Raw genomic sequence first — 24,329 nt, forward strand, 5'->3', positions numbered from 1 at the left:
ATGTGGTATATAAACATGACCTGCCCAGGCATTGCACCCAGCCATATCATCTCCAATTTAATTAACTCCAAACGTATACGATAGCATCAATAGTCAGAAACCTAGTCAGGGGTCTTCATCATCATCTCCGTCCATAGCCCCCTTAAAGGGGTTATCGAATACTAATACATGATCGTCACCTGCAAAGTAGGTTAGCCTAACCACGAGACACCACATGTGCGGGAGCACAGCATACGGTCAATCGTATCCGGATCACTTTCCGCCTCAGTCATATGCCCAACCGCATTAAGAATATGTGATGTCACATTATTGAGGTGTAGCATATCAATCAAGGAGTCCCTGTGCTCGTGGGTTGGCTGGCTGAACGCCGGTGTAGGGACCTGAGTCTCGTGTTCGGACATTGTGCGATATGTTTTAATATTATGATACTGTCTAATGTCGAGGTAAGGAAGTCTTTGAACAGGATAGAACAACAACAGTGGCTGACTACAACCAAGTCTGCAGACCGTCAAGATTTATACCTGTGACATTTGTGACTGGTTGCCACCAACTATGGCAGTCGGACCTGACATCAGCGAAAGCTAAAGCCTGTTTATCCCAATAGAACTGGACATTGTACAGTAGACAAAGCCAAAGAGACTATCTATCAAGATCTTTATGAATTTTCTCCTGACATATTCGGAAAGAGGGTAGGTCTTTCTGTAGCGTACATTTTATTCGTCGGAAATATGGAGAAGAAGAAAAAGAAACATTATCCAGCACCCAACGCCATCCCGGGGTAATAGCTAATCTGGAGCCACCCAAAATATCATCCTGGGCTTTTAACATAACCCATAAAACATCAAATATCAATCATCAAACATCATCTTAATCAAAATCCTCCACATCCCATGTCGAATCCGGCGGTCCGTCTGTGATACCAATTAGCCATCTTTTGTTTCCCCCCATCGTTACAACCAAGAGATCATATCGTACAGCCATCTTGAATAGAAAGCAAATACCCAATCGTCTCAATCAGACTCGGCGAGTCCTCCACAGGCGGGACCTCCTCGATGAGATCTTCCAGACTGGGGGAACTGTGATTTTGACCCCCAAGCTCAGCTTCAGGTTTTCTGACTTCTCCAACCGCGATGCCCATATTATCCTTCTCAGAAGTGGTGGACATGGCGATGGATGTGCCTCCTTATGAAGACCATCGATCGATCGATAGATAGGCAGATAATAGGCAAAGCCTCAATAGTGTAGTGTAGTGTTTCGACAGAATACCTCGTAGCGCAGGTACCAAGTAGCTACAATCTCCATCCCTCCACAACACCACAAAATTCGCCATCACAAGCAACTTAAATAGCGTGCAAGCAACCTCCAAACCATCAAGTCTTGACATCAAGCGATAATCCATAACCTAGGCTCAATTCGCGGGGTAGGCTGGTAGCTTTAGATATTTACGACAAAAGAGGTGAAGTCATGGGATCACCAGTGAACCTTCAAGTGGCTACAGGGGATCGTGCTCAATTTTGGGTCTGTCATCGGGCCTCGATTGAAGTCTGTTGGTTGATTTGACATGGCTGGCCTTGGTTGATAGTACAGGGATTCATGGGGCGGATGGCCTGATAAGGTACGGCCAAACCTAATTTTAGACCATGGCAGATGTATTCTGGGGGCGTTCTAATGACCTGGTAGCGATGTCAGGGGAGAAATATGGGCTTCTTCTGAGATTGGGAGGAGCCGGTGATTCATTGAAATTGATCGATAGCTGAAGGAGAAATAGCTACTGTATTCGGGATGGGCCCGAAGTGCTGCGTGTGTTTTACCACTCTTTCAGTAGCACATGACCCAAGCTGGATGGATTAATGGGCTAGCCTGGCCAAGCATGCGATCCAGAGCATGTATACTGATGAAAGTCCACACCAAGCGACCGTGCGAAGGCGCGACTAACACACACAGTGTAAAAATAATTGTGAAGAGAAAGCAGAACAAGAATGAATAAAACAAAAAGAAATGTTTCAAGGCCCGAGCCGCGGATCGAACGCGGGACCTCTCGCAGATATGCTTGGGTTTGTATCCCTAAGCGAGAATCATACCACTAGACCACCCGGGCTTGATATATTATGCTGCAGTATTTTTTGATATGAAAGGGGAGAGGCATAATTTCAGCCAGGATCCGCTTACATGCCTTCTTTGTGCCAAATAATAGACGCATTCACCTTAGAACACATCAATCAGCATAGTTCCTACTCCCCCTCAGGGCCATCTTTAGCTTCAAGCCTTGGCAGAGTACGGTAACTCGAGCGGTCAATGTGACGTCAAACTTGTCCACAAGGAGAAGCACTCACCTCACTGCATCTCTCTCCGTGTCATCTCACTTCAGGCAATACCATCAGCATTCATGGCATCAAAATATTCCTGTATCGGTGCTGGATTCTGTGGAACAGTCTGGGCCCTATCTGAAGATGGTCGAGCTGTCAAGCGAGAAGATGGCGGTCCAGACAGGTCTCTCGCTAACGATTATGCTATGCACCGGAGGATCCTCCAGAGCTTTTCTCGTCTGACAGACATCAAACGAAGATCCGGTATCCACCAAACATCCCCCCAAGTCCGGGTCTCGGAGTGTCATCACTTCATTTCTTCAAACGATCAGTGGTGGACGGAGAATCTCCCCCTCTTCCCATCGCACTACTCACCCTGCAATGCCATTGTCTCAGACCGCATTCCCCCATTCGCCGAGCAGATCAGAAAACTCATCGTTAACAGATACTGCGACCCAACAATAAAAACGGAGATACTGACAAGTGCCGCCAATAGAGACTGTCTGATACGACCATACCTGGGTAGGCGACGAACACAGAGGACCGAGATTAGCAGACCCTCGAGGTTTGCAGCATTCTCACTGAGAAACTACCCATTACACGAAGACCAGATGGAAGACATCGGCATTCCGACCGAAGACATGCAGAGCTATGCGCGTATGATGGGTGAAGCATTAGCCACTCTACACTGGCTCGGCGAGGTGGACGGAAATGATATTGAATTTGTTCTGGCTCCTCCCCCTTTCCACGAAGAAGGACCCAGCACCAACACAATCACCAATGTTCTTGGTCGGCATACTATGTGGATGCTGGACTTCGATCTATGTCGATATATGCCCATGAGCGACGCTGGGGTTCAGCAGGCTGTTACTGCTTTTTGGCGCAATGATCCGTTCTACCCCCGACCGCAGAGCAAGCTGTGGGGTGATCTTCGCGAGCAATATCTGATGAGTAGCAAGATGATTATCGCTGAGTATAGTCAGATCGATTTCGATGAGCGACTATCTTTCGCTCGACATTTCATTGAATTGATCGAGACGAAATAGGATTACAACAAAGTGCTCTCAGCTCAAGACACGCATTTCATCGAGGGAAAGGGTCTTTATGAGTATGCGGTGACACGTGTGGCCGTGATGCGTTGGAGCAGGCTGCATTGGGCATCGGTCCAGATCACTACCAATTACTGGGCGGTCTGAGGCCTAGAACAGGTACCGACGCGAAGCAGGTACGGATCAGTATCTAGCTCTTCTACATCCCTGCATGCCATACAAATATATGCGAAAATAATAAGGCTGCAGAAAACCGCTCCAACAAGGCTTTGCTCCTAGACATATGGCTATGCTTGAGCTGGAGGACTAGGATAAAACCAGACTAGCCGGCTGCAAGGGAAGTAGATCAGCCCAGCTGTCCCTGCGGATGTCGGACGGTCAGTCGCTTGACTCAGAGGAGGTACCTGGATGACACAAAATTCAATTAATCACCGACCATGTCAGGCGACGAATCGCGAGGGTTTTCTCTGCTTATCTTCCGACACTTACGTGGACATTGAATATCAACTTGGCTCGGACTCCGATCGTGTTTCCATAGAGCGCAGACTAATCTATCAAGCAAGCACTATGCCAGGATTCTTCCCCTATAGCCGAGACTTATTATGGCGCCACGACCAGGATGTCTTCACGGCAGAGTGGGAACTGCACATATCAGAGCGACGAACCGTGGCACCACTCAGGTGACGTAATGTCGATCCATACAATTTGGGTGATGGAGACCCGGTGACAGGGGTCACTCCAAGTCTGGGCCTCCGTGTCCTGGAGGACCGTGTGTTGGCATTCCGATGGCGCGGGGTTTTTCTTATAACGGTGCTCGGATCCTTTCTCCCTTCGTGTTATTGTCTTTCTTTTTTTGTTAAACGCGGATTCTTCTTCAGAAGTTAGAAACCCGCTTCCGCGTTCTTCTTGCCCTACCATTTCAACCTATGGAAAGATTTCGTCGTTAGCAGGTCGCGCGGGTACGCTTCTCTTGCAGTACCAGAGCGATCTCCCTCCGCTTGCAGAGAACTCTGTTGGTCGGCAGGAATGGTTCAAGCACAGTGACAGTGACTATAACGTCTACTTTCTCTGCGCCAGAAAGGACAGTCTCAGGTATGCGCTTTCAACTGGCATCGTCATGAAGTTACGGACGCTAATGTTCTAAGATCTGACCAGCATCCCGCCCGACCACTCGCCAGTCGATTAGCGGTACGAAGATACGACACAACTAGACACGATGTCGAACACAATGGCACAGCCGGCTGAAAGTTCGGTGAGCTACGATCTCACCAGGAAAACCCACATGGGGGGAGACTGCATTCTGAAGCGCTTTGCGCAATGGTTCTGGTCGGTGTGGATGATCGCCGGGTCTGGGACCCACGATGCCCTTGCGGATCCCGCGAATCACCCCAAAGCGACAAACGGTGCCTCCACAAAGACGAACGGATGTGCTGGCACAGCGAGAGGTGGTTTGTCTACCACTGGAGAATGCGACACAGGACTGCGGGAACAGTCCTCTGGAAACGAGCAGAGTTATCCTTGCAAGGCATGCCAGACATGGGGTGTTGTTTGCGATCAGCAGAGACCGCGCTGCTCGCATTGCTTGGATCAGCAGATACTGTGCTTCTATGTGGCACCTCTGCCAAAACCACCGAAGCGGTCAACCAAGTCGCGTTCCCGCCACGTTGAGATCGTAAATTCCTCGCCCCGGCTGTTGGCGAGTTGACTTTAAATGAATCACGATTGAATGAATGAAGATACTTTGGTCTTTCTACACAGCTCTTCTCTTATCGTCACGATAGTTTATTCCCGGCCGATAAGATAGGCACGTGCCTTAGATAGCTCTATCGTCCAGTCACCCCACATGCGGGGGAAGACTAGCAGAAGGTTGCTCAAGGGAGTGACACTTGGACTCCAGGTGACTGATCACAAACCGTACATTCCGTATGCGGGATTCGGACGGAGAGTAGCATATTCAGGACATGCACGATTTGCCACCGTTCCTTCATGGCGGATATCCAACGCAGACCAGAACAGCTGTTTCACAATCAAACAAAAGGATGCGCAAGTTTATGATCGTATTTATCGAATATAAACTAGTCACTCCCCGCAATCGCTGATTTGACTTACCTCGGATACTTGATTTCAACATGCGCCGTTGCTAGCAGTCATCGGAGCACTGTGAGCCGATTCCCCCGCCACAAGGTACCGTAGTACATATTTAGAGATGTAGTCTCTACAAGAGCAGTCTGAACTTTTGTTTGACTTCTATTTACAACTGGGTGCACGAGGGTGATTCAAGGTTAGTTACCGTTACCGTTCGCTTCACCATCGAGCTGACTGACACATAAACAGATGGAAGCAGAATATATTCGGATTGCAGATGCAATCCAACAAGAAGCTCGCAAGAATGACAAGAAGCGACTTCTTGTTGCTATAGCTGGAATACCAGGCTCTGGCAAGACAACCACAGCTTCAGCTGTCGCTCAACAACTCCGAGCCGAGTCACAACCGAACAAAATAGCACTCATTTCCATGGACGGCTTCCACTTGTCGCGGGCGGCATTGGACGTTCTTCCTAACCGTGAAGAGGCATACATCCGGCGTGGTGCCCCGTGGACCTTTGACGCAGTGCGTTTCGTTACGTTTGTTCAACAACTGCGACAATGGGCAGACTCTACTCCGTTTCCCTCAGACGGAGACTCACCATCTGACGCTGCTGTGATATATGCACCGTCATTTGATCACGAGGCGAAAGACCCCGTTGAGAACGGCATGGCTATCACAAGGGATGCCTCGATTATTATCATCGAAGGCAATTATCTCCTGTTGAACGAAGAACACTGGCGTGATGTGTCGCAATTGGTCGATTATCGCATATTTGTCGACGCAGACCTGCAAGAAGCCAGGGGAAGAGTTGCTCGACGACATGTCAGTGCGGGGATTGAAAGGACTTTGGAAGATGGCTTCCGTCGTGTGGACAGTAATGACTACTTGAATGCGCTGCATATCCAGGGGAAACTGATACGGCCTGATATGGTGGTTAAGAGTGTGACGGAAATCGCATAAGATATCATCTAGTGTACATATCTAGGGTACAAGTTGCTCATAATAAGACAGCTTCATACAAAGGAAGCTAGATTCGGGGAAATGCCGGAGCAAACCGATCACTCCTTGATCTTGCTTTTGTGGAAAACATCTATGCGCCAAATTAGTTATCACCTACCAAGCCTAGACAGACTAGTAGTTAGTTACTCACCCGGAATCTCAGGCATCCAACGAACCCTACTCTGACAGAAGAACTCTCCCTTGGGCGGCAACACCTCCGGATCATCCAATGTCCCTACACAAATATACCGGAAATCATTCTTGACCGCATCCTGTACAACACCTATTAGCATCACACTCAATTGCATTCCCCACTAAAAGCCCCCTCAAAGAGACAGAACATACCCCATACTCGCAAATATAACTCCCACAATCACCACAAAACTCCCGATGGATCATACTCCCAGACCCATTATCGCCTACATACTCCTTAAGCGTACCAGATGTAATCTGAAGAGCATCCTTGGGGACCTTGGCGGTTAGACCGTAGTTTGTTCCGAAAGCTTTCTATATTCCGGGGTAATTATTAGTCAATTGAGCACCTTGTGGATGGCATTTATTTATAGATCGCAGATCATAACCCTGTATCTATCTGGCTAGGCTTACCTTGCAGCTGCGACAATGGCAAAGGGACGTGCGGGCGTCGTCCGGAGACGAGAGGTTAAGGTTATAAGTGATTTTGTGACAGAAGCAGGAGCCGGGGTAGGATTGCATTTTGGTTAGGTGGTGATGGGATTGATGGTAGAAAGAAACACGTTTTGGTGGTTTAAGCGCAGTAATTGAGTAAATGTTATTGTTGAGGATATTATAACTGAGAATTCTGGACTTGTTGTATAGAGCGAAACGCCTGACGAATGTTGACGTCATTGCTGTACTACAACCCCGGCGAAAAAAGATACTCATGATCGGCGCGGACATGTTATCTTCAGCAATCGGGTGAATTTATTTATTCTTTATCAAAGGTACGAAATAATAATGAACAAAATATAAGCGCAGGTTACTGACCATGGCACAAAAGCTATATCAGCCCTCGATATCCGTCGTAAGATTAATTTGATGGTTGTCTGCAGCGATAGCGTGATGTGATCATGACCGAATGAATCCCCTCATTTCTTTCGGCAGCTACCCGATCAGCTGATGTCCCATCTTTTATATTCCCCGACTGTCGCCTCTTTCATCTCTTTCATACCTGACAAGAAACGGCGATCGCTCCGCGCGTATGCTGATCAGCCGAAAGGCTCATTCCTGCTCTCTTTTTACATGCCGCATAGTACATAGTAGCTTCACCGGGCGTAGTTTATCCGCCACATTCACAATGTCGCACAAGGAACAGCCTCACGAGTCGCAACTTGAGAAACGAGCGGTTGTTTCTTCATTTATTTTCCATTTCCCCAAGGGTCCATCTGAGAAACCGGTTGTTGCGCTCTTCAAGCGGAGTGATAAGGTGCGGACGTACAGGTTCGTTTGCCCCATACTTTAATTTATTGCTGCAGTTTTCGCTAATATATGTGACGTAGCCATCATCTTGCTCCGATTTCTGGCAGCATAAGTCGCAGCGACAATTTTCCCATCGAAGCAGCGTGGCGCGAATTGGCCGAAGAAACCTCCCTCGACCAATCTTCACTCACACACTGGCGCACAGGGAAGCCATTTACCTTTGAAGATCGATCTGTCAATCGCGAATGGACGGTTCATCCTTTTGCTTTCAAGCTGAAAGACTCATCCGAAGGAGGGAAAGGTGAAAGCGCTATCAAGATAGACTGGGAGCACGAGGGATGGGAATGGTACGATCCACAGGCGGTGCTAGACAGGGAAGACTCGGAGATTGTGCCGCGTCTAAAAGACTCCCTGCGACGAGTCTGGTTCGAAGGAGAATTGAGCGAGCGCGCCGCCAAGGCGCTTTCACTGGGTCTAGAGCGTTTACGAAGCGACCACGAGAGCGGGGCGCAGGAATTGACAGCTATCGCGTTAGTGGCCTTCCGGGATTTCATTGTCCAGACGCAAGATGAGATCAATAGTGATGAGTGGTGGAAGACTGTTCGCATGGCAGCGTGGCATATTATCAAAAATGGTCGAGAAAGTATGGGCGCCTCGACGATGAATGCTCTGATTGCCGTTCTAGATGAGTTAAAGGACATACTTGTGGACGAGCAGACAAACTCGCAGCATAAGTTGGAGCGGGTCCTGAATGTGCTCGATCATCATCTCAAGTGTCGGAAGAGTCGTCAAACGCAAGTGAAGGATGCCTTTGCAAATTACATTCGATTCAAGTTCCTGCATCACGGGGAAGCGCTGGATAAACTTACCATTTTGACTGTCTCTGCTAGCTCGACTATCCGGGACAGCATTTTGGAAGCGTATGCATCGCTGGACATCCGAAAGCTGGAACTTCGCATTCTCGAGTCGCGGCCACTATTCGAAGGCACTAGTATAGGCTCATCTATCGTCAGCAACTTCAAGTCACGATTCCTCGACACCCCCGGTAAAGAGTTGAAAGTGAAAATATACACCGACGCATCTGCCGCTTTGGCCGCCGCCGACGTGGATTTGTTACTTCTCGGTGCCGACCGAATATCCAGCACAAAAGGAGTGAGTAACAAGACTGGCTCTTTACCAGCCGTGCTTTGCACAAAACACGTCAGTCCTAGTGCCCAAATTGCTGTTCTCAGCGACCTCGAGAAGATCAACTGTGTCGGGAGTATGATTGATGATGATCATCATGAAGACAACGATCCGATGGAGGTCATCAGTGCCTGGCGCAACGACGGCGTCAAAGCAGTACGGGTGCTCGAAGATGGCATGAAGGAGGCTGATGCAGAGGGGTCGTCGACGGTCGAGGTGAAGAATACCTACTTTGAATGGGTGCCGCTGTATATGGTCGATGCGTTTGTTAGCGAAGAGGGCGTTATGGATGAGAGTCGCATTCGGGAGAGGTCGAAACAGTTAGGGGAGACGGTTAATAGGTTTTTTGAAGATTTGTGAAGCTGCCATGGTGATCGGGTTTAGGAACGGGATAATGATGGACTTACATATACTAGTAATATCTACTATTAAGGTACCCATAATATACATACACGCCAGCATGCCCCCTTTGAGTATTCGAACACTGGCTTCTCCTTTTATGACTCATTTTGTCTATCCTCTGCAGGAAGAGTCCCCACCTCCCCTTTCGACAGAGCAAATAGAGTCTATCCACCTACTAAATCGAGGATATGTTTAGCCATTCTCTATAACCATGGTAACTACCCCATCTACACTACTTCCTCAAAAAAGTCAACGCAGCCAAACACAACGCATCCACGCCCGTCCTCAACGTCGGCTGCACCACCGGCGCAAACAGGGCCGAATGATTCCCCGGAATTTCCTCAACCTTGCCCTCCTTCTCAGCCCTATCCCAAACCTCCTGATCCACACCCCCAAGCAACCAAAAACAGCTCGGAATACCGCGACAAGTAGCAAGGGTACTAAAGTCCTCAGCGATATTAGTCCTCGCCACATCAGGATCAAAATCCTTAAAATGGCCCGCAAACGTCTCCGCAACCCTCCTAGCCACAACCCCATCATTAACCGTAGGCGGAAACCTCCTCGTCGGGGTAAACACCGGCGACACCGGCGACCCACTAGCCAGACACTCGGCCTGCACAATCCTCTTAATGCCCTCAATAATCTGCTCCCTAACCTCCAACCTCACAGACCTAAAATCGACCCCAATCTCCGCCCGATCCGCAATAATATTCTCCGTCTGCCCCGCCTGCAAACTCCCCACCGTCAACACCGCCAAATCCGCCGGATTAATCTCCCGACTCACGATACTCTGCAACCTCACCACAATATGTGCCGCAAGCAACACCGGATCCACCGTCTGATGCGGCTGCGACCCATGTCCGCCCCGTCCAAACACCGTAATCTTCATACTATCCGCCGCCGCCATAATCGCCCCCTCGCGGGACGCGACACTCCCCGCCCGCATGCGCATGACATGTTGGCCAAGAACTACGTCCGGCACGGGAATGCGCGAGTAAAGCCCGTCGTCAACCATGGCTTGTGCGCCGCCTCCGCGCTCTTCGTCCGGCTGGAATAGCACGATCAGCGTCCCGCTCCATGCGTCCCGCAGCTTGACGAAGGTTTCGGCTGCCGCGAGGAGACAGGTGATGTGCATGTCGTGGCCGCAGGCGTGCATGACGGGTCGGTCGTTACCGTCTGTGTCAAGCATGGTGATGGTACTGGCGTAGGGTAGGTTGGTTAGTTCCTTGACGGGGAGGGCGTCCATGTCTGCGCGGAGAAGGACGGTTTGGTGGTCCTTGGATTCGTCCGTGACATTGCGGAAGACGCCGGCGAGACCGTACCCGCCGATGTGGGTGTGGATGTCGAAGACACCGAGTTGGGTGAGATGCGCGGCGAGTTTTTCTGAAGTGTGTTTCTCTTGTCGGGAGAGTTCGGGGTGCGCGTGGAAATGCTTGTAGAGGGCTTCGTAGGGGGTGAGGTCTAGGGGGGTGGAGGAGAGGAGGGATGATATGGTGGTGGTGGTGGAGTGAGTCATGTTGGGTGTGGGTGGTTAGTTGTTTAGTTGATTGACTATTCGTGGGTAGTTGAATTGGCTGTGGTAAAGGGAAAGAGATGCATGTTAGATTAAGCTGGAGGTTATTGAATCTAACTAGTCCGTAATTGCTCTAGTTTTGTCACTAAGTTGGTGGGCTGAGATTGCGTGTTTTGGAGAAGTGATCTTAGTCTTTGATGTGACTAACGGCGGATGGGTGGGCTGTATACAGAGCGGGGACTAAACATTGCAAGGCTAGTAGTTTGAGGGCAATGGTTTACTCCATAATAGCCCTGATAATTGTCTGTATCGACCCACTTCTGCTAGGAAATTACAGACTCGGTGACCAAATGTAACGAGTATAACTAATCTATTAAAGTCATCTTGATGGCTTTAAAGCTACGCCTCACCGCTTACCCCACATTTTATTGCCGCTGTCACTCCGCATTAGCACTCGCTTATCGATAACCAAGCTTGTTACACTACGGAATTCACAAAGAACCCTAGTATTAGATAGCACATCTCGCTAATAGCGTCACAAGCAAAGGCGCCAGAAACTGCTGATGAGTGCACGGAATGGCTGATACCGAAGTCCGATTCTCTTCCAAGCAGGTCAGGAGTTTCGGCATCGCAACGCCGGTCACGAACAAGAAGCAACTGATTAAGATGCATCGGACATCTGGTTCTCCGACCTCCGTTTCGCCGCTCAAGCAATATTTAGACTTCAGCTGCCGAACGCCGAGCTGTAAGCCCCGAATCCCGTATCAATAGGGCGTTCCGATCATTCTGCGATCATGAAATTGGTCTTCGATTGAGATGTTCACTGTACGTCCTGATGTTTTTGCGATCTGCAGGTGCATTTTAAGGTTCATTGTGGTTGTTTTGCTCTTAGAGAATAAGAAGCTTTTTGTAAGATAAAGACAATACTTATAATATAAAAATTCAAACATAGCTATTTTTTTTTTTTTTTTTTTTTATATGATATGTCCATACTACTTGTATCTCTTTGATGATAAATTACATCTTTAAGCAAAATATGACTCCTCCTATTTTTACAACGTTTTATTGGTAGTATATATCACATGTGTTCTTTCTAGCTCGATATGCATTGATCGCATACAGGGGACCTGCAGGTCACTGGAGCAAGCATTTTGAGTTTGCGTCTCTTTCAAGGAAACAGATAGTGTCCTTTGTTTGAACGGGATGCAAGGTCGGACGCAGGAGAGAATTGATCATAACCGAGGCTAGTACCTCCCCCGCCTTCCCACGCTCGGTCTTTCTTTCATCTACTATATATTCGGGTATTCGTGTCTGAGATGGTAGACTTTCTTTGCCCACTCTATCTCCTCGTCCCCTGACTGTTGAGCGCAAAACTATATCTTTCAAGATGACCCTCAACCAGTTTCTACAGACCGACCGTGAGAAATACTCCTATGTCTTCATGAAGAATGTCGACATTCCCTTGACAACCTCTGGCAAAGGAGTCCTCCGCGCCAACGTCTATCTCCCCAAAGATGCCACCCCATTCGGCTCGCAAACCTACCCAGTGATCGCAACCTATGGTCCCTGTTCGTATAGCTGCTAGCAAGTAACCCAATGCATCGCTAACAATTATTCAGATGGAAAAGACGTTCCGTATTCCGTCTTTAATCGAAATAGCTTCGATGAGGTAAACCCGCAGCACAAATCTGCCCATTCAGCGTGGGAAACCCCCGACCCAGGGTACTGGACTCAGCGGGGCTACATCGTCTTGAGAGTAGACGAGAGAGGAACTGGGCAAAGTCCAGGGCAGTTAGACGTCCTGTCTCGTGGAACCAGTGAGACATTCTTTGACGTGGTCGAGTGGGCTGCTGAGCAGGAATGGTCGACCGGCAAGGTCGGCCTGCTGGGGGTCAGCTACTACGCCGCTACGCAGTGGAGTGTGGCAGCTCGCAGACCCAAGGGGCTCACCGCGATCATTCCTTGGGAGGGCTTCAGTGACTATAACCGAGAGGCTGTTCGTCATGGTGGCATCCTCGCGGACCAATTTATAGGTCGGTCAGCACCCCCCTGTGTGTCCCGATTCCCTCGATACTGACTGCGCTGGCGGGTTGGGATCGTACAGGGATATGGTGGACTCGGCAAGTACTACCCAACCAATATGGCACTCCCGGTCGCTGGGGTGACCCGACTCTCGAAGGCGACTTGGATTCGGAGACCCGAGCTCAAAACCTGGCTGGCTTGACCGATAACACCGTCCGGTATCCATTCGCGGACGATGAGCAAAACAAGTCTCGAGAGTTTGCTGTTGAGGATGTCGAAGTCCCCCTTCTCAGTGTAGCCAACTGGGTAAGCCAGCAACGAGGCCTGCTATGAATACGAGCGTGTACTAACATCTAGGCGCTAGGGTGGTATTTTGCTGCACTTGCGTGGAAATGTGGTCGGATGGATGCGAGCGTCTTCTCGATACAAGTTTCTGCGCTTCGTCGTTGGCCGACATGACTTACCCTTTTACTGGGAGCAATCGGCGGAGCTGCAACGGTCGTTTCTGGATTGCTTCTTGAGAGATGACGACCATGCGGGCTGGAAGACTACCCAGCCCCGGGTCTATCTCACTCTGCGGAACAAGAATTGCGATCCCAGGAATGAGTTAGATCAGCCGGGTCGCCCCGAGGCGGATTGGCCTATCCCCGACACCCAGTATACCAAGTTCTTTCTCACACCGAAGCGTACTTTATCTACCGCAGCTGCTAAGATGACGGGCACCTGTACCTACGATGCGCTCCATGGGTAGGTCATCCCTCTCCTGAACTCATCACCTTCGTGGTCTAACTTCTGCACAGGGACCCTATCCAATTCCATTATACGTCCAGCTCTTCCATTGAGATTACGGGGCATATCGTCGTACACTTAACCATTTCCGCCTCTCAACTCAACCCTGACAATGCACCCCCTTCTGATATAGATATCTTCGTCACCCTGCGCAAGCTGGACAAGGAGGGAAATGAAGTGTTCTACACGGGCACCGTCGGCGATCCGGCTCCCGTTGTCAAGGGGTGGCTGCGTGTTTCGCACCGCAAGGTGGACGAGACACATCCTTTGCACCGCCATTACCTGCCATATCGCAGCTACTCCCGTGCTGATATGCTGCCGGTGGTAGAGGATGATAAGTATCCAGTTGATGTGGAAATGTGGCCGACGAACACGGTCCTGGAAGCCGGAGAATCACTCGTGCTTGAAATTGCGGGTCACGATACGCAGGGTGTGGGCTTGTTTTCGCATCAGCATCCAGAGGATCGCGCCCCGGACAAGCTTGCAGGCCTGAATCACGTAGAGGTGGGTAGGGATAGTAGCTGGATTTTGCTGCCTGTCATCCCAACGCGGAACTAGCATCGGAGGTTAGAATGTTCTTATCAGCCCTCTACGTAGACGGCCATATCCATCCGGGCTAGCACTGGGATGATTTATTCAGGACATAATTGGGGAACAATGAGCCTGTCGCATACAGAGATAACTCCGTCCATCCTCCTATGGGCTCTCAGACCCTATTTACTTTATAGCAGACCTTTTTAACTTTACATGCCCTGTGCCCTCATTGCCTTTCCCCACAACTTTGGCCCGCCACTCCACGACCTCCAATCTAGCTATTAACAACGAAGGTGAAGATATACTAGGATCGGTCGTCGCATTCTGTTAGTCGGAAACCCTACTCTGTTAAGCTATATACAAGAAAACAGAAACTATGAAAGCTTCTACCAAGGAACGGAAGAGAGCGGCCGACCGCGAAGCGCAACGAATCAACTGTGCTCGAACCAAAGACTACATTACGCCAACCTCCACGGCAACGCACCTAGAAACCATTTCCAAACGCCATGGAGTTTCACTGCTGCCAGGCTGGTATACACGCTCGACATGATGCGGGCCAATAATTCCGATAACAAGGACCAAATAGCTGCAGTCCATTTCTTCTGCGGCGAGCATGTTGATGCCAGCAAGGAGATGAATTCTCCAACGACCATCGCGAACGAGATCCTGTCACAGCTTCTGCCTTCCTTCAAGCATATCGACCTTGTTCCGCTTCTGAAGATAGGCCAATTCGATGGGGACGACATGCAAGCCGTCTGTCAACGGATTGGATACTTCCTAGATCTTCTGCCGCCAACGGCGGTTGTCTTTTGCATAATTGACGGCTTGTCATTTTACCTCGCCGATCAGAAGACATCTGAGCAGGCAAATGAGTTGCTTCGGTGGCTCATCAATTTGACACGCCACCAGAAAAAGGCCAGGAAACACTTGGAAGTATGCACGTTCAAGTTATTTCTTATTGCGCCGCGGCAGCTTCAAGGATCGTATGTCACAAAGTTAGAAGCGGATGAAGTCTTGAATGTGCCAGTCAGACCTCCTAGAACAGGAGGCTTCACGGAAATGAAATGGGAAGCTGGAGCGGGTGGCCAGCTTGGCATGCTCGGATGAGATATTTTAAAATCTGGCTTTGATTGTGATGATGTTAGATGATCTGAAGAAGTACACATTTTATCTTAAGGGCAAAGTCTTTCTAGAAAAAACGAAATAATCTACCTTAACTACTAACCTCCCGGCATGTGGCTATATGATGCCCGAGTAGCGGACCTGTGCTATCCTCGGAGGCAGTAATTTATATACTAAACAACATATCGTTTCTCTAGTAGATTGATGCTCTCAACAAGGTAAAGAAGACATACAATCTATATCCCTGAGCTTGTATGCTGGCTGTTTTTCCGAAACCTCTCATCCACGCAGCTAACAAGCACTGATAACTGTAGGATTTCTGAACCAAGCATATAGTATAACTAATCAAGCAGGTAACCCACAAGCAGAAGCCATATTCTCTCTCAACACCCTCCAATCAACCTACCCAACCCACTAAAACTTACACCGACCTCCACCCCTCCCCAAAATCTTATCCACATCTCTCCCCGCCTCCTCTACATCCCTCCCCAAATCACGGAACCACAACCACTCAAACCACCCAGCCTGCAACTTCCCCAACACCTTATACATATCTTTCCCCGTCTCAGGATGCTCATAATAAAGCATCATCGCCATCTCATGCGCCCGTTCCAGCTGTTTCTGAGCCCTAGGTCTCCTGACCTGATCATACCCCGCAAACCCGGCCCGGATATACGGATGCAAAAGGTCACCACTCGGAGCGTTCAGGAATATCTTAGCGAGCACATTCGAAAGTACTAACGCATCCTCAAGTCCCTGACCGGCACCGGCAGCCTGGAAAGGCAGCGAAGCGTGAGCACTATCGCCTAACAGCACGACGCGATCACGGTAATATGTCGATGTGTAGCGGTGGTGGAAGAGACCCCATCGGATGGGTTTCGCTTTGCGGAGGAGTCGACGGAAGCGGTCGTCGATGTTTGGGTCGTTGAAGTCGGACATCATTGTCTCGTAGGTCACTTTCTGGGTTACAGCATTGGGAAGATCCCACGGTTTGTTGTCTGCTACGCAGAGGAGGAAATTGAGTTCCTGGTTGCAGTGCTTAGTGGACTGGGATGGATCATTTTGCTAAATGAGCTTTACTTACCTCTCCACCTGAGATCAAATAATGAACACAACAACGCTTCTCACCCAGGTACATCTTCGCCACGTCCGTCAGGTCGCCGAAGATCTCCTTGCCTTCGGCAATGGGTATCACGCCGCGGTAGCAGTACGAGCCAGCGTACACTGGATTGACCTGGCTGGGGTACAGTGGTGATAGCACGTGCTCTCTCACAACGCTCTTGATGCCATCTGCACCGACTAGGATACTGGCCTCGGCGGTGTCGCCGTCAGCGAAGGTTAGGGTGACTTTGTTTGGATGCTGGGTGATATTTGTTAGGCGCTTGCTGAAGCGGACTTTTTCGATCGGAATGAAGCTGGTCATTGTTTGGAGGACATCGTTGCGGTGTGCCTGAACCATTATTAGCATGACTGAACTCGAAATGGGGATGTCAAGGATGGCATACAGCTCTGCGAACGTAGTCCGGATGACCCCAGGACGATTTACCGTACCAAGGCTCTTTGAGACCTGCAGTGTTTGCCAATTAACAATTTGGTCACTGATTAGTTCTGAAATAGGCTATATGCATACCAAGACCTTCCTTCAGAAGCATCCCTTCAAAAAAGATATTCTGAGCATCTCCAGGCTTATTACCGATACAGAATCGCTCAAGTTTCGAAATGAAGCCCTCTTCAATCATATCCAAAGCCAAGTCACCATTGGTTCCGAACCCTATGCCGGCACTATAGCCAGTCAGAAAGGCAAACCGTGAATCTGATCAGATGGACGACAAAGCAACGAAACTTACCCGACAGTGGAATACTGGGATTCTTCTTCATAGACCGTAAATGGTACGCCCTGTTTGTGTAGTCCCATCGCCAGAGCAAGGCCTCCAATGCCGGCGCCTAGAGACAGTCATCCGTGAATCCGGTGCCATGAGTGAGTATAAGAGTGACTTAGACGTACCGACGATAGCAACGTGCATGTCTTTTACTTTATCTCCCGCCATGATAATAGGTTTCAGCTACGTTATCTGCTATTAGAGTTTCTGCCAAGGTTTCTGTAGAAGATTATTCTGTCGATCCTTTGACGAAGACAAGACCGGCTGCTATCTCAAGGACGGGCAAATGGATAGCCTCGCGTGCGGGGTTGGCGGGTTGGGTCGGATGTAAGCCCTCTGCATCTCGATAAGCGCGCTATGCGCGGACACTCCGACAAGAGCATGTTTCTGAATGAAAAAGCCTAATAGTGAAATCGCTGATTTACTTTGAGATGGCTGAATAATCTCCAATCTCGTCCCTGGATTCTACCTAAACTCTGACAGGTCAGACGAGCGGTGGAGATCTTATATCTGTCGAAATAGTACTATTTAATTACTGCCAAATGGGTAAAGATGCCTAAATAAAGTGCAACAAGAATGGGAATACGAAATTCGATTGCACGGGTCGTTGGCTACTCTGTACAATCTGAGAGCGCAAGCCTGGAATTTACAGAGTTGTTTGCGTGACATACTACCGATGAGCTGGTGCGCGTTATTTAGTTGTAACTAGCTTTCCAAGGATGTAACTTGCAAGAGTAGGGGGGTATAGGTCAACCATATTTCATGGAAAGAGTCATATTGTTCAGACAGAAGGCGGGGAAGTCCTTCCTCCCAGCTACTATTATTCTCTTTGACTGAGACAGAAACCTTGGACCGCCAGATCTATCCTCCGTTGCGAACATAGACTGTTTATGCGGTTGAACAACACAATAGAGCTGTCGAAATCCTGAGTCCCTTCACGAACAAATTGTCTCATGGATTCGCAGACAGTTCCACATTTGTGCCAGACTATGATGAGAAGTAGAAAGACAGAGGCACACCGAGAAAGTATCGCGCACGAGCATACCAGCCTCTAACTAATCAGTAGCGTGCTCCTCCTTGACCATCGGTCTTAATAGAGCCTTGGTGTCTCCCACAGCCTGACTGCACATATATAACAGGAAAAGCCGGAAGTTCGTCTCCCTCGCGCCCGGAGTATAGAAGTCGTGGAGACGAGTCTTCAGCACAACCAACTCTTTGCCATCGAAGTAAGCGATCAGAATTCTCGCCTTCAGATTGTTTGTGCATGATGTCAAGAGAACCTAGAATGCCTCTATTAGTCGGGAAGATTCAAGAGGAAGCTGATTTTGGGGAGACATCAACTCACCGGAGCCACAACGTGGTCTTGCAGCTCTACCCTCCCAAGCCGGGTCCTCATGACGCCGACTAGAACAAGAAGTTCGGAACGGAGGATGTTATTATCGCACACTCCCTCATGAGTCACGATCAGGTTTATGTGAGGAAGTTCCTGGCCCTCGGGCTGGTTCGGATACCAAGCATCTTCGAAGCTGAGAGGTGGTGAGGCCAGAGGATCACTACCAGGGTCTGTGAACATAGCCATATTCATATAACGTTCCTTGATTATGGTATTATTGAAGGACCTGGCGGATGGGTGCTTGTCAGTATGCGTAGCTATCATGGAATATTTGCGTATATACGCAGTGGTTAACTGACCTTCCGAACCAGCCTGACAGATCATCGAGCGTATGTTCGACCCCTGTGGTTCTCCTTGCGTGCCATGTATATTCGCAGACGAACACACTGGACAGGAGAAGCCCAGAGTCGTCACGTTCCGGATCAAGCTCGCCGGTCGATTCACGCGACCTCTCTTCATCGAGGTCTGCGAAGCACGCCTCATTGGTTCGGATGGATTTTTTAGTATCCGGGTCGTCAAGATCAAGGGGAAACTGCTCGAGCTTATCCAAGGTCCAAGGCTTGAAATAAGTCTGTGCAGTAGCCGAGGAGCCACCGTCGGTGCGCAGCCTGAGGTCATGGCACCTGATGTTGTATTCGGCAGCCTGATCGTTGGTGAGACTGGTCAACGGCGAAAGCTTCACGGACTGATGTATCTCTCGAAGGTTAACTAGAACCTCCTTCCGCGCTCGTTTGAAAGTATCATTATTCACTTTTCTTTTCTCTCTCGAGCACCTCAACATGCTGAAGAGCTTACGCAGTGACATTTTGGAGACGCTTGTTGCTGAATGACTTGGGGGAACGTTGTCATGGGGAGAATAGACACATCCTTGCCTATGACTCACAAATGAGGTAGAATGTATGTTATGTAGGAAGTTGCGGGTGGCTCCTCCAACCATGGGTTCAGCTAAGGTACTACTAGTAGTAGTGAGAAATGCAAACCAACATTTTCTGCCCTATTTTTGCCAATCATCACGAATATGCAGAAAAGCTGAACTCTGATGATTGTCGATTATGTAACTAGAGATTTGATATGTGGGACTGTCATCTTACGAAATGCTCTGGCTTTGATTATGAAAGATGAGGTTAATGCGGATTCCATGTCGTGAAATAAGGAGCAATGTCCTTGACGATCACCATCTAACCTAAGCACAATCCACTAAACAACCAACCATCTATACCACATAATGACTCACGCACGCCTCAAACAACAGCTAACAGTACTGAAAATTCAACCACGCGATCGGCGGCGGGATAACTCCCCGTGTTGTTTGCTCCACGCCATTGTAGCTACACTTACAAGCAGATGGAAGACAATGATCCCTTTCATTACCATACGGTAGGCCGTCAGGCAATTGACATTGCGACGGTGAACAGACTTCCTATCCTCGTTCGGGCGAAAAATAGCGTTGGCAACAAAGGTGAAGCTTTCTTTTAAAAGACATACGCTGCCATATGCTGCGATTGCGCAGGACTTCGAAGCCAGCCATAGAGAAACCCTAGCCGCACTTAGAAGCGCGTTAGACAGCTTTCATAAAGGTTAACATATTGCATCATCTGTAGTGTCTTCATAAGCCAAGTAATTGTCCCTTCATGGTGGTTTGCCAAGCGAAGCATTGTTGGTCAGAAAACGATTGGGCATTGCAGGGGTAGGGGGTAATGCCTCCTCTTGCCCCCTACCCCTGCAATGCCCAATCATTTCTCCAGGCGCAGCTCCGTGTGACAACACTCGGATAACCACCCATGGATAAACCTCAAGACTTGTGTAATACTGCTAGCTACGGGGACGGGTTGCTATCGTCATGGACGCCAGAACTCAACCGGGATATGTTACTCATTTGGAACAGTACGTTCTTCAACTTCAGTCTGTTATAAGAATGTGGCAGCCTTATGTTCCACAACATGTAATCCGCCAGTCGCCTGCTGTTTGGGAGCAGCATATTCCAGCTGAAAGGTCATTAGAGATACTACAACCATCGATACATAAAAAGTCAGACGCTCCAGCATCTGAAGGGGGTGTGTCAAGACGAAGCCTTGCTTTGCAAGCATATATTAAAAGAATACCAAGAGCAAAGGATTGGACGTGCTCTCTAAAACCTCCGCAGCGTATCCTGGACCTGATATTCCAGCTCAACACCAGCGCAACCTCAACGAAAGAACAGGTCATACAACCACATCCAAACATCATTTCCGTTGTTCAGCATTTTTCTGAGATAACGGTGTCGAGCTTCAAGGATTCTCGGATTCTTCGACTTCTGGCGAAGTACAATAAGCTGATTTTCTGCGCAATTTGCCACGTCGCATGCTGTGCGGGCGCCTCGAAACAGAATGTGGATAGCGCAATGAAAAGACTTTCAAATAGTCATTCATCCTATCTTGACCAGTTACGTCAAGGGGCAGCATGGCAACTCGAAGCCATCAATAAACTTCATGAGAATTCTGAATGGGGTTTAAGGAGTAGCGACATACTATTCGATTGTTTGTCTTTCGTAGTATATATACTTAGAAAATTTGAGCTGACGAATCCTAGTTCCACCGGCTTTTGAGTCTATGCGGCGCTGGGGAAAATCACAGGAGTCAATGAAGACTTTTGTCGATACTTTGAATGACAGATCATATGTCGAGGGTATGGAACATAGTGCTGGGATGGCTCTATCTGTACCTTGCATTCTGAAATGTATTTTTGGAAAAGTTTTGAGGTATGTAATGAAGACTCAGGACCTAAGATAGCGTTCTAACAGAGCCAGTCTTGAGATCATTTGCAATTCTTGTCATTGCAACTTCGAAATTGCTCAACGCGTTTTCCTGCAATATTATATGAGAGACTATGGCCAGGATGCACTAGATGAAAAGGAGTACCGTTTGTCATTCTGCTCGATTGAGACTGGGCTCCAGACAATAGCCAAACATGCATCTGAACGGCCCCCAAAGCGACGTCGAATAGGTGGGCCCAACTCATCATCTGCGAGCACGCCAGCCAGTCCCGGGTCCCCAGCTTCTTCGGATCGAACAGGCGGAATGGACAGGACGTCTCCAAATTCACCGGTCAATCCGCCGTCAGCCGCCTCTCTACATCGGCCAAACACTGCAAGCACGCCGTTCAGTGTCCGGTCCCTTACCCCTTCACATCCAGAATTGCAGCAGCCAGATACGCTGAGCAAGCCATTTCAGCCAATCAACTCATCGGGGGCCCGTCCTGATACCCACGTAGCAGATAAACGTTCTTTTGAGCAAATAAACCTCGGTAAGGCGCCCTAATATACAAAACATTCAGATCGCTGATGAAATGCAGATGACCCTACCCGACTATGCTTAACAGAACCGGCCATTCCGTCATTCACATACATTTCTGCAATTCCATCATTGTCTTCTCTCAATGAATCAGATTTCCAGAACCATGCAGAGGGACTGCCTTCAACTCCACTTGATCCCTGCTTGCCGTCCTTTTCACAAATAACGGGTATCCCGTCTCCTTGGTCATGCAACGCTCCGAGTCCAGGTCACAACGCAGACACACGGATTTAATACTTCTATCAGTCCGCTCCAGTCCACAGATTCCCCAACTTTTAGTGATAATTGAACGTCATGGTTCACGAGTGAAATTATTGCGTTATCTTCGTGCAGTGAGATCGCCGTTAGAGTACCGTAGTGTTCTCGGGGAGATGCGCCTTTTTTGAACTGTATCAAGCTAGTTTTCATGTTCTTCTGTCCAAGTCAGCAGCATTTCCAGAAGGAGAACGATAGGTGGTTGGCCCAAACCTCTTTCTGAAAAGGGTGAATGAGATTAGCGGGAACATTTCGACAGATTCTCATATGTGGTGCATCATCCAAGGTGGGAAACCATCCATTCGGTAGCCAGCTCACCAGCCTGTCGCACGAATCTCGTTCGATATTTGCTGGGGCTCGACGAAGATAGGCCATAGGTCTCTTATCCCCAGAGAAATCATAAACAACAGATATACCCTACAGCGAGCCCAGGTAGATTAGCTTGGTTCTGAAATTCTTCTATGATGAGGTTGTTGTAAAGCTGTGCTTTGGCGGGGTAAGAATGAAGCTGTGTCACGTGTATATGTTTAACCCCGCTGTGACAGGTGCTCGCATGTGACAGGTGCTCGCATGTGACCACAATAGTAAACTACTGTACTCATGCTTTCGCTTGGCACTGAACTGCTTATACTAAGAACTTCCTGTATGCACTATTCATTCTTAGGCGCAATGGTGCGCAATCCCTGAGCGTACGGATGTCTCGGTCCCACTCAACAATCGTGTCTTTGACAAATCAAGGACTCGCCCGACTGCATGTAATACAACCTAAATCAATTGGATGGCCTTCGCGCCATACCTAGTAACAACTATTCAGTGCATGTCTATCGCAAAGTCGACAATGATATCCAAGAGTTCTAATTGACTCAAGGTGTTTCAAATAAGAATTTGACCCACACCATGCTATTGTTCTCCGCGCTATGTTGCTTCGTACAGAGCCAATGATGGCCAGTCGTCGCAAAGATCAGGCACGCATATCAGCAGCTGATAGGAGAATTTCAAGTTTCCCTGGACACTATTCTCCTACGCCTGCGTTAGCAAGATGGCTATGCTCAATTTCTTCTTCACTCTTCTACTTATCTCTTTCCATTTGACTATTGGGGGGACAGGGACATGGTAACCTATATAAAGGCCTAAAAGTCCATACATCTTTCGGTCCTTCATTATATATACGAGCACCATTTGATTTCGTTATATCTGCTCTATTCGTATGATCCTTGGCTCCCTCCGTCTTCAAAAATGATATACTGACATTCACACAGCAGATCCAATCATGCGTCGTGGATTCACATCTGCAGCCAGGGCTTTGCTACAGTTCCTCTGGAATGGGACTTCTGCACACCCTGAGTACGAGACCATGCTGACCGACAAACTTCGAAAGAACTCGAAACTATCCAAAGCTGATAAAGTCGAGTTTGCGTACGTATACTTGATTGCCCGACGCATATAACGATTACTAACAACGTAATATCCAAGAGGTGGTCCTCATACCTCTCCCGCAGACCCAAAATTGCGCGCTTCCGGTCAGATCTATGAGGGAGCAAATCGCCTTACTTCAGTGCATATTTATGACGATGGGACAGTCACCTACTCGAAGAAGAGCTATAATGATGCCCAGGAATAAGCATGAAGAGACTACGTTGGTTTCATTTTGAATGTCTCACTCTAGCCAATGCCCTTGGTATACAGACTCCCTGATCACAAAGTCCATGTGAATAATTCTATGGATTCAAGCATTCATTTTCTAAGTACTAGTTCAAGGGTTTTGTGTTTGGCCGACCAAAAATATGGTTGACTTTACAGAGCTTCTCCGGATCACTTGTTTGAACCAACGTTCTCTGCCGAATCTCGGTGCAGCATAGATATCACTATTTTTACTTCACTTGATGTCCTAAAGTCTTCTAGATTATTAGAAAATGAGTACAATTCCATGATAAGCGTCACCAGTTCTCGTGGTTCAATAATGGTCGCGTTTGTATATGGAACGATCGGCGGAGTGGGAGATTACGTCAGCCAAACTGGCTGACTG

General features: G+C 48.6%; 14 protein-coding genes and 1 non-coding gene across 15 annotated transcripts; 8 read left to right on the forward strand and 7 right to left on the reverse strand.

Annotated features, from left to right (window-relative positions):
* Positions 1 to 105: 105 nt before the first annotated feature.
* On the reverse strand, positions 106 to 401 carry BO79DRAFT_257959 (uncharacterized protein; the record flags this gene model as incomplete). The annotated part of the gene is made up of 2 exons (XM_025686271.1): positions 106 to 179; positions 236 to 401. 2 exons carry the CDS (start codon positions 399 to 401, stop codon positions 106 to 108), a joined length of 240 nt encoding a protein of 79 aa, XP_025536648.1.
* Positions 402 to 867: 466 nt separating this feature from the next.
* Positions 868 to 1,165, reverse strand: BO79DRAFT_257960 (uncharacterized protein; the record flags this gene model as incomplete). Its single annotated transcript, XM_025686272.1, has 2 exons — positions 868 to 911; positions 976 to 1,165. 2 exons carry the CDS (start codon positions 1,163 to 1,165, stop codon positions 868 to 870), a joined length of 234 nt encoding a protein of 77 aa, XP_025536649.1.
* An 842-nt stretch (positions 1,166 to 2,007) lies between these two features.
* Positions 2,008 to 2,098, reverse strand: BO79DRAFT_t187. Its single transcript has one exon. It is a non-coding gene; the product is annotated as a tRNA-Pro (tRNA).
* A 64-nt stretch (positions 2,099 to 2,162) lies between these two features.
* BO79DRAFT_272084 (zinc finger protein) lies at positions 2,163 to 3,352 on the forward strand (the record flags this gene model as incomplete). The annotated part of the gene is made up of 2 exons (XM_025687407.1): positions 2,163 to 2,828; positions 2,913 to 3,352. The coding sequence occupies exons 1-2, from the start codon at positions 2,387 to 2,389 to the stop codon at positions 3,350 to 3,352; spliced, it is 882 nt and encodes a 293-aa protein (XP_025536650.1). The 5' UTR covers positions 2,163 to 2,386.
* A 370-nt stretch (positions 3,353 to 3,722) lies between these two features.
* BO79DRAFT_231169 (uncharacterized protein) lies at positions 3,723 to 5,060 on the forward strand (the record flags this gene model as incomplete). Its single annotated transcript, XM_025684140.1, has 6 exons — positions 3,723 to 3,755; positions 3,930 to 4,064; positions 4,303 to 4,367; positions 4,397 to 4,447; positions 4,501 to 4,532; positions 4,567 to 5,060. 6 exons carry the CDS (start codon positions 3,723 to 3,725, stop codon positions 5,058 to 5,060), a joined length of 810 nt encoding a protein of 269 aa, XP_025536651.1.
* Positions 5,061 to 5,348: 288 nt separating this feature from the next.
* Positions 5,349 to 6,534, forward strand: BO79DRAFT_41091 (phosphoribulokinase/uridine kinase family protein). The gene is made up of 2 exons (XM_025689211.1): positions 5,349 to 5,636; positions 5,690 to 6,534. The coding sequence occupies exon 2, from the start codon at positions 5,690 to 5,692 to the stop codon at positions 6,401 to 6,403; it is 714 nt and encodes a 237-aa protein (XP_025536652.1). The 5' UTR covers positions 5,349 to 5,636; the 3' UTR covers positions 6,404 to 6,534.
* Positions 6,426 to 7,337, reverse strand: BO79DRAFT_210666 (GFA family protein). The gene is made up of 4 exons (XM_025682856.1): positions 7,049 to 7,337; positions 6,788 to 6,949; positions 6,594 to 6,714; positions 6,426 to 6,533 (listed from the first exon to the last, which is right to left on the reverse strand). The coding sequence occupies exons 1-4, from the start codon at positions 7,154 to 7,156 to the stop codon at positions 6,502 to 6,504; spliced, it is 423 nt and encodes a 140-aa protein (XP_025536653.1). The 5' UTR covers positions 7,157 to 7,337; the 3' UTR covers positions 6,426 to 6,501.
* Positions 7,338 to 7,640: 303 nt separating this feature from the next.
* On the forward strand, positions 7,641 to 9,514 carry BO79DRAFT_178665 (translation initiation factor eIF-2B subunit family protein). Its single transcript, XM_025679992.1, has 2 exons — positions 7,641 to 7,900; positions 7,960 to 9,514. Exons 1-2 carry the CDS (start codon positions 7,662 to 7,664, stop codon positions 9,422 to 9,424), a joined length of 1,704 nt encoding a protein of 567 aa, XP_025536654.1. The 5' UTR covers positions 7,641 to 7,661; the 3' UTR covers positions 9,425 to 9,514.
* Positions 9,515 to 11,034, reverse strand: BO79DRAFT_210668 (M20 family metallopeptidase). Its single transcript, XM_025682857.1, has one exon. It carries the CDS (start codon positions 10,980 to 10,982, stop codon positions 9,699 to 9,701), a length of 1,284 nt encoding a protein of 427 aa, XP_025536655.1. The 5' UTR covers positions 10,983 to 11,034; the 3' UTR covers positions 9,515 to 9,698.
* Positions 11,035 to 12,335: 1,301 nt separating this feature from the next.
* On the forward strand, positions 12,336 to 14,470 carry BO79DRAFT_289601 (X-Pro dipeptidyl-peptidase protein). The gene is made up of 5 exons (XM_025688799.1): positions 12,336 to 12,547; positions 12,599 to 13,012; positions 13,084 to 13,307; positions 13,366 to 13,748; positions 13,802 to 14,470. Exons 1-5 carry the CDS (start codon positions 12,367 to 12,369, stop codon positions 14,346 to 14,348), a joined length of 1,749 nt encoding a protein of 582 aa, XP_025536656.1. The 5' UTR covers positions 12,336 to 12,366; the 3' UTR covers positions 14,349 to 14,470.
* Positions 14,471 to 14,873: 403 nt separating this feature from the next.
* On the forward strand, positions 14,874 to 15,431 carry BO79DRAFT_257967 (uncharacterized protein; the record flags this gene model as incomplete). The annotated part of the gene is made up of 1 exon (XM_025686273.1): positions 14,874 to 15,431. One exon carries the CDS (start codon positions 14,874 to 14,876, stop codon positions 15,429 to 15,431), a length of 558 nt encoding a protein of 185 aa, XP_025536657.1.
* A 429-nt stretch (positions 15,432 to 15,860) lies between these two features.
* Positions 15,861 to 17,494, reverse strand: BO79DRAFT_272094 (FAD/NAD(P)-binding domain-containing protein; the record flags this gene model as incomplete). The annotated part of the gene is made up of 6 exons (XM_025687408.1): positions 15,861 to 16,472; positions 16,531 to 16,896; positions 16,952 to 17,013; positions 17,077 to 17,228; positions 17,294 to 17,375; positions 17,452 to 17,494. The coding sequence occupies 6 exons, from the start codon at positions 17,492 to 17,494 to the stop codon at positions 15,861 to 15,863; spliced, it is 1,317 nt and encodes a 438-aa protein (XP_025536658.1).
* An 887-nt stretch (positions 17,495 to 18,381) lies between these two features.
* On the reverse strand, positions 18,382 to 19,560 carry BO79DRAFT_272099 (uncharacterized protein; the record flags this gene model as incomplete). The annotated part of the gene is made up of 3 exons (XM_025687409.1): positions 19,019 to 19,560; positions 18,672 to 18,945; positions 18,382 to 18,606 (listed from the first exon to the last, which is right to left on the reverse strand). Exons 1-3 carry the CDS (start codon positions 19,522 to 19,524, stop codon positions 18,382 to 18,384), a joined length of 1,005 nt encoding a protein of 334 aa, XP_025536659.1. The 5' UTR covers positions 19,525 to 19,560.
* A 999-nt stretch (positions 19,561 to 20,559) lies between these two features.
* On the forward strand, positions 20,560 to 21,957 carry BO79DRAFT_220445 (uncharacterized protein; the record flags this gene model as incomplete). The annotated part of the gene is made up of 4 exons (XM_025683491.1): positions 20,560 to 20,603; positions 20,826 to 21,235; positions 21,288 to 21,456; positions 21,702 to 21,957. 4 exons carry the CDS (start codon positions 20,560 to 20,562, stop codon positions 21,955 to 21,957), a joined length of 879 nt encoding a protein of 292 aa, XP_025536660.1.
* A 1,616-nt stretch (positions 21,958 to 23,573) lies between these two features.
* Positions 23,574 to 23,924, forward strand: BO79DRAFT_257970 (uncharacterized protein; the record flags this gene model as incomplete). Its single annotated transcript, XM_025686274.1, has 2 exons — positions 23,574 to 23,719; positions 23,777 to 23,924. 2 exons carry the CDS (start codon positions 23,574 to 23,576, stop codon positions 23,922 to 23,924), a joined length of 294 nt encoding a protein of 97 aa, XP_025536661.1.
* Between the last annotated feature and the right edge of the window lie 405 nt (positions 23,925 to 24,329).

The sequence above is a fragment of the Aspergillus costaricaensis genome (genome assembly GCF_003184835.1).
Source record: "Aspergillus costaricaensis CBS 115574 unplaced genomic scaffold BO79scaffold_29, whole genome shotgun sequence".
Taxonomy (NCBI): Eukaryota; Fungi; Ascomycota; class Eurotiomycetes; order Eurotiales; family Aspergillaceae; genus Aspergillus; species Aspergillus costaricensis.

What these genes read in the sequence shown, in the direction of transcription:
- BO79DRAFT_41091 (XM_025689211.1), top strand. Translation starts at nt 5,690, where the DNA reads ATGGAAGCAGAATATATTCGGATTGCAGATGCAATCCAACAAGAAGCT.
- BO79DRAFT_210666 (XM_025682856.1), bottom strand. Translation starts at nt 7,156, where the DNA reads ATGCAATCCTACCCCGGCTCCTGCTTCTGTCACAAAATCACTTATAAC. An exon ending in GCCATTGTCGCAGCTGCAAG is followed by an intron (nt 6,950 to 7,048) that starts GTAAGCCTAGCC and finishes CCCGGAATATAG; the next exon opens with AAAGCTTTCGGAACAAACTA. An exon ending in GTTATATTTGCGAGTATGGG is followed by an intron (nt 6,715 to 6,787) that starts GTATGTTCTGTC and finishes GGTGTTGTACAG; the next exon opens with GATGCGGTCAAGAATGATTT.
- BO79DRAFT_178665 (XM_025679992.1), top strand. Translation starts at nt 7,662, where the DNA reads ATGCTGATCAGCCGAAAGGCTCATTCCTGCTCTCTTTTTACATGCCGC. An exon ending in GATAAGGTGCGGACGTACAG is followed by an intron (nt 7,901 to 7,959) that starts GTTCGTTTGCCC and finishes TATGTGACGTAG; the next exon opens with CCATCATCTTGCTCCGATTT.
- BO79DRAFT_210668 (XM_025682857.1), bottom strand. Translation starts at nt 10,982, where the DNA reads ATGACTCACTCCACCACCACCACCATATCATCCCTCCTCTCCTCCACC.
- BO79DRAFT_289601 (XM_025688799.1), top strand. Translation starts at nt 12,367, where the DNA reads ATGACCCTCAACCAGTTTCTACAGACCGACCGTGAGAAATACTCCTAT. An exon ending in CCTCGCGGACCAATTTATAG is followed by an intron (nt 13,013 to 13,083) that starts GTCGGTCAGCAC and finishes GGGATCGTACAG; the next exon opens with GGATATGGTGGACTCGGCAA. An exon ending in ACCTACGATGCGCTCCATGG is followed by an intron (nt 13,749 to 13,801) that starts GTAGGTCATCCC and finishes ACTTCTGCACAG; the next exon opens with GGACCCTATCCAATTCCATT.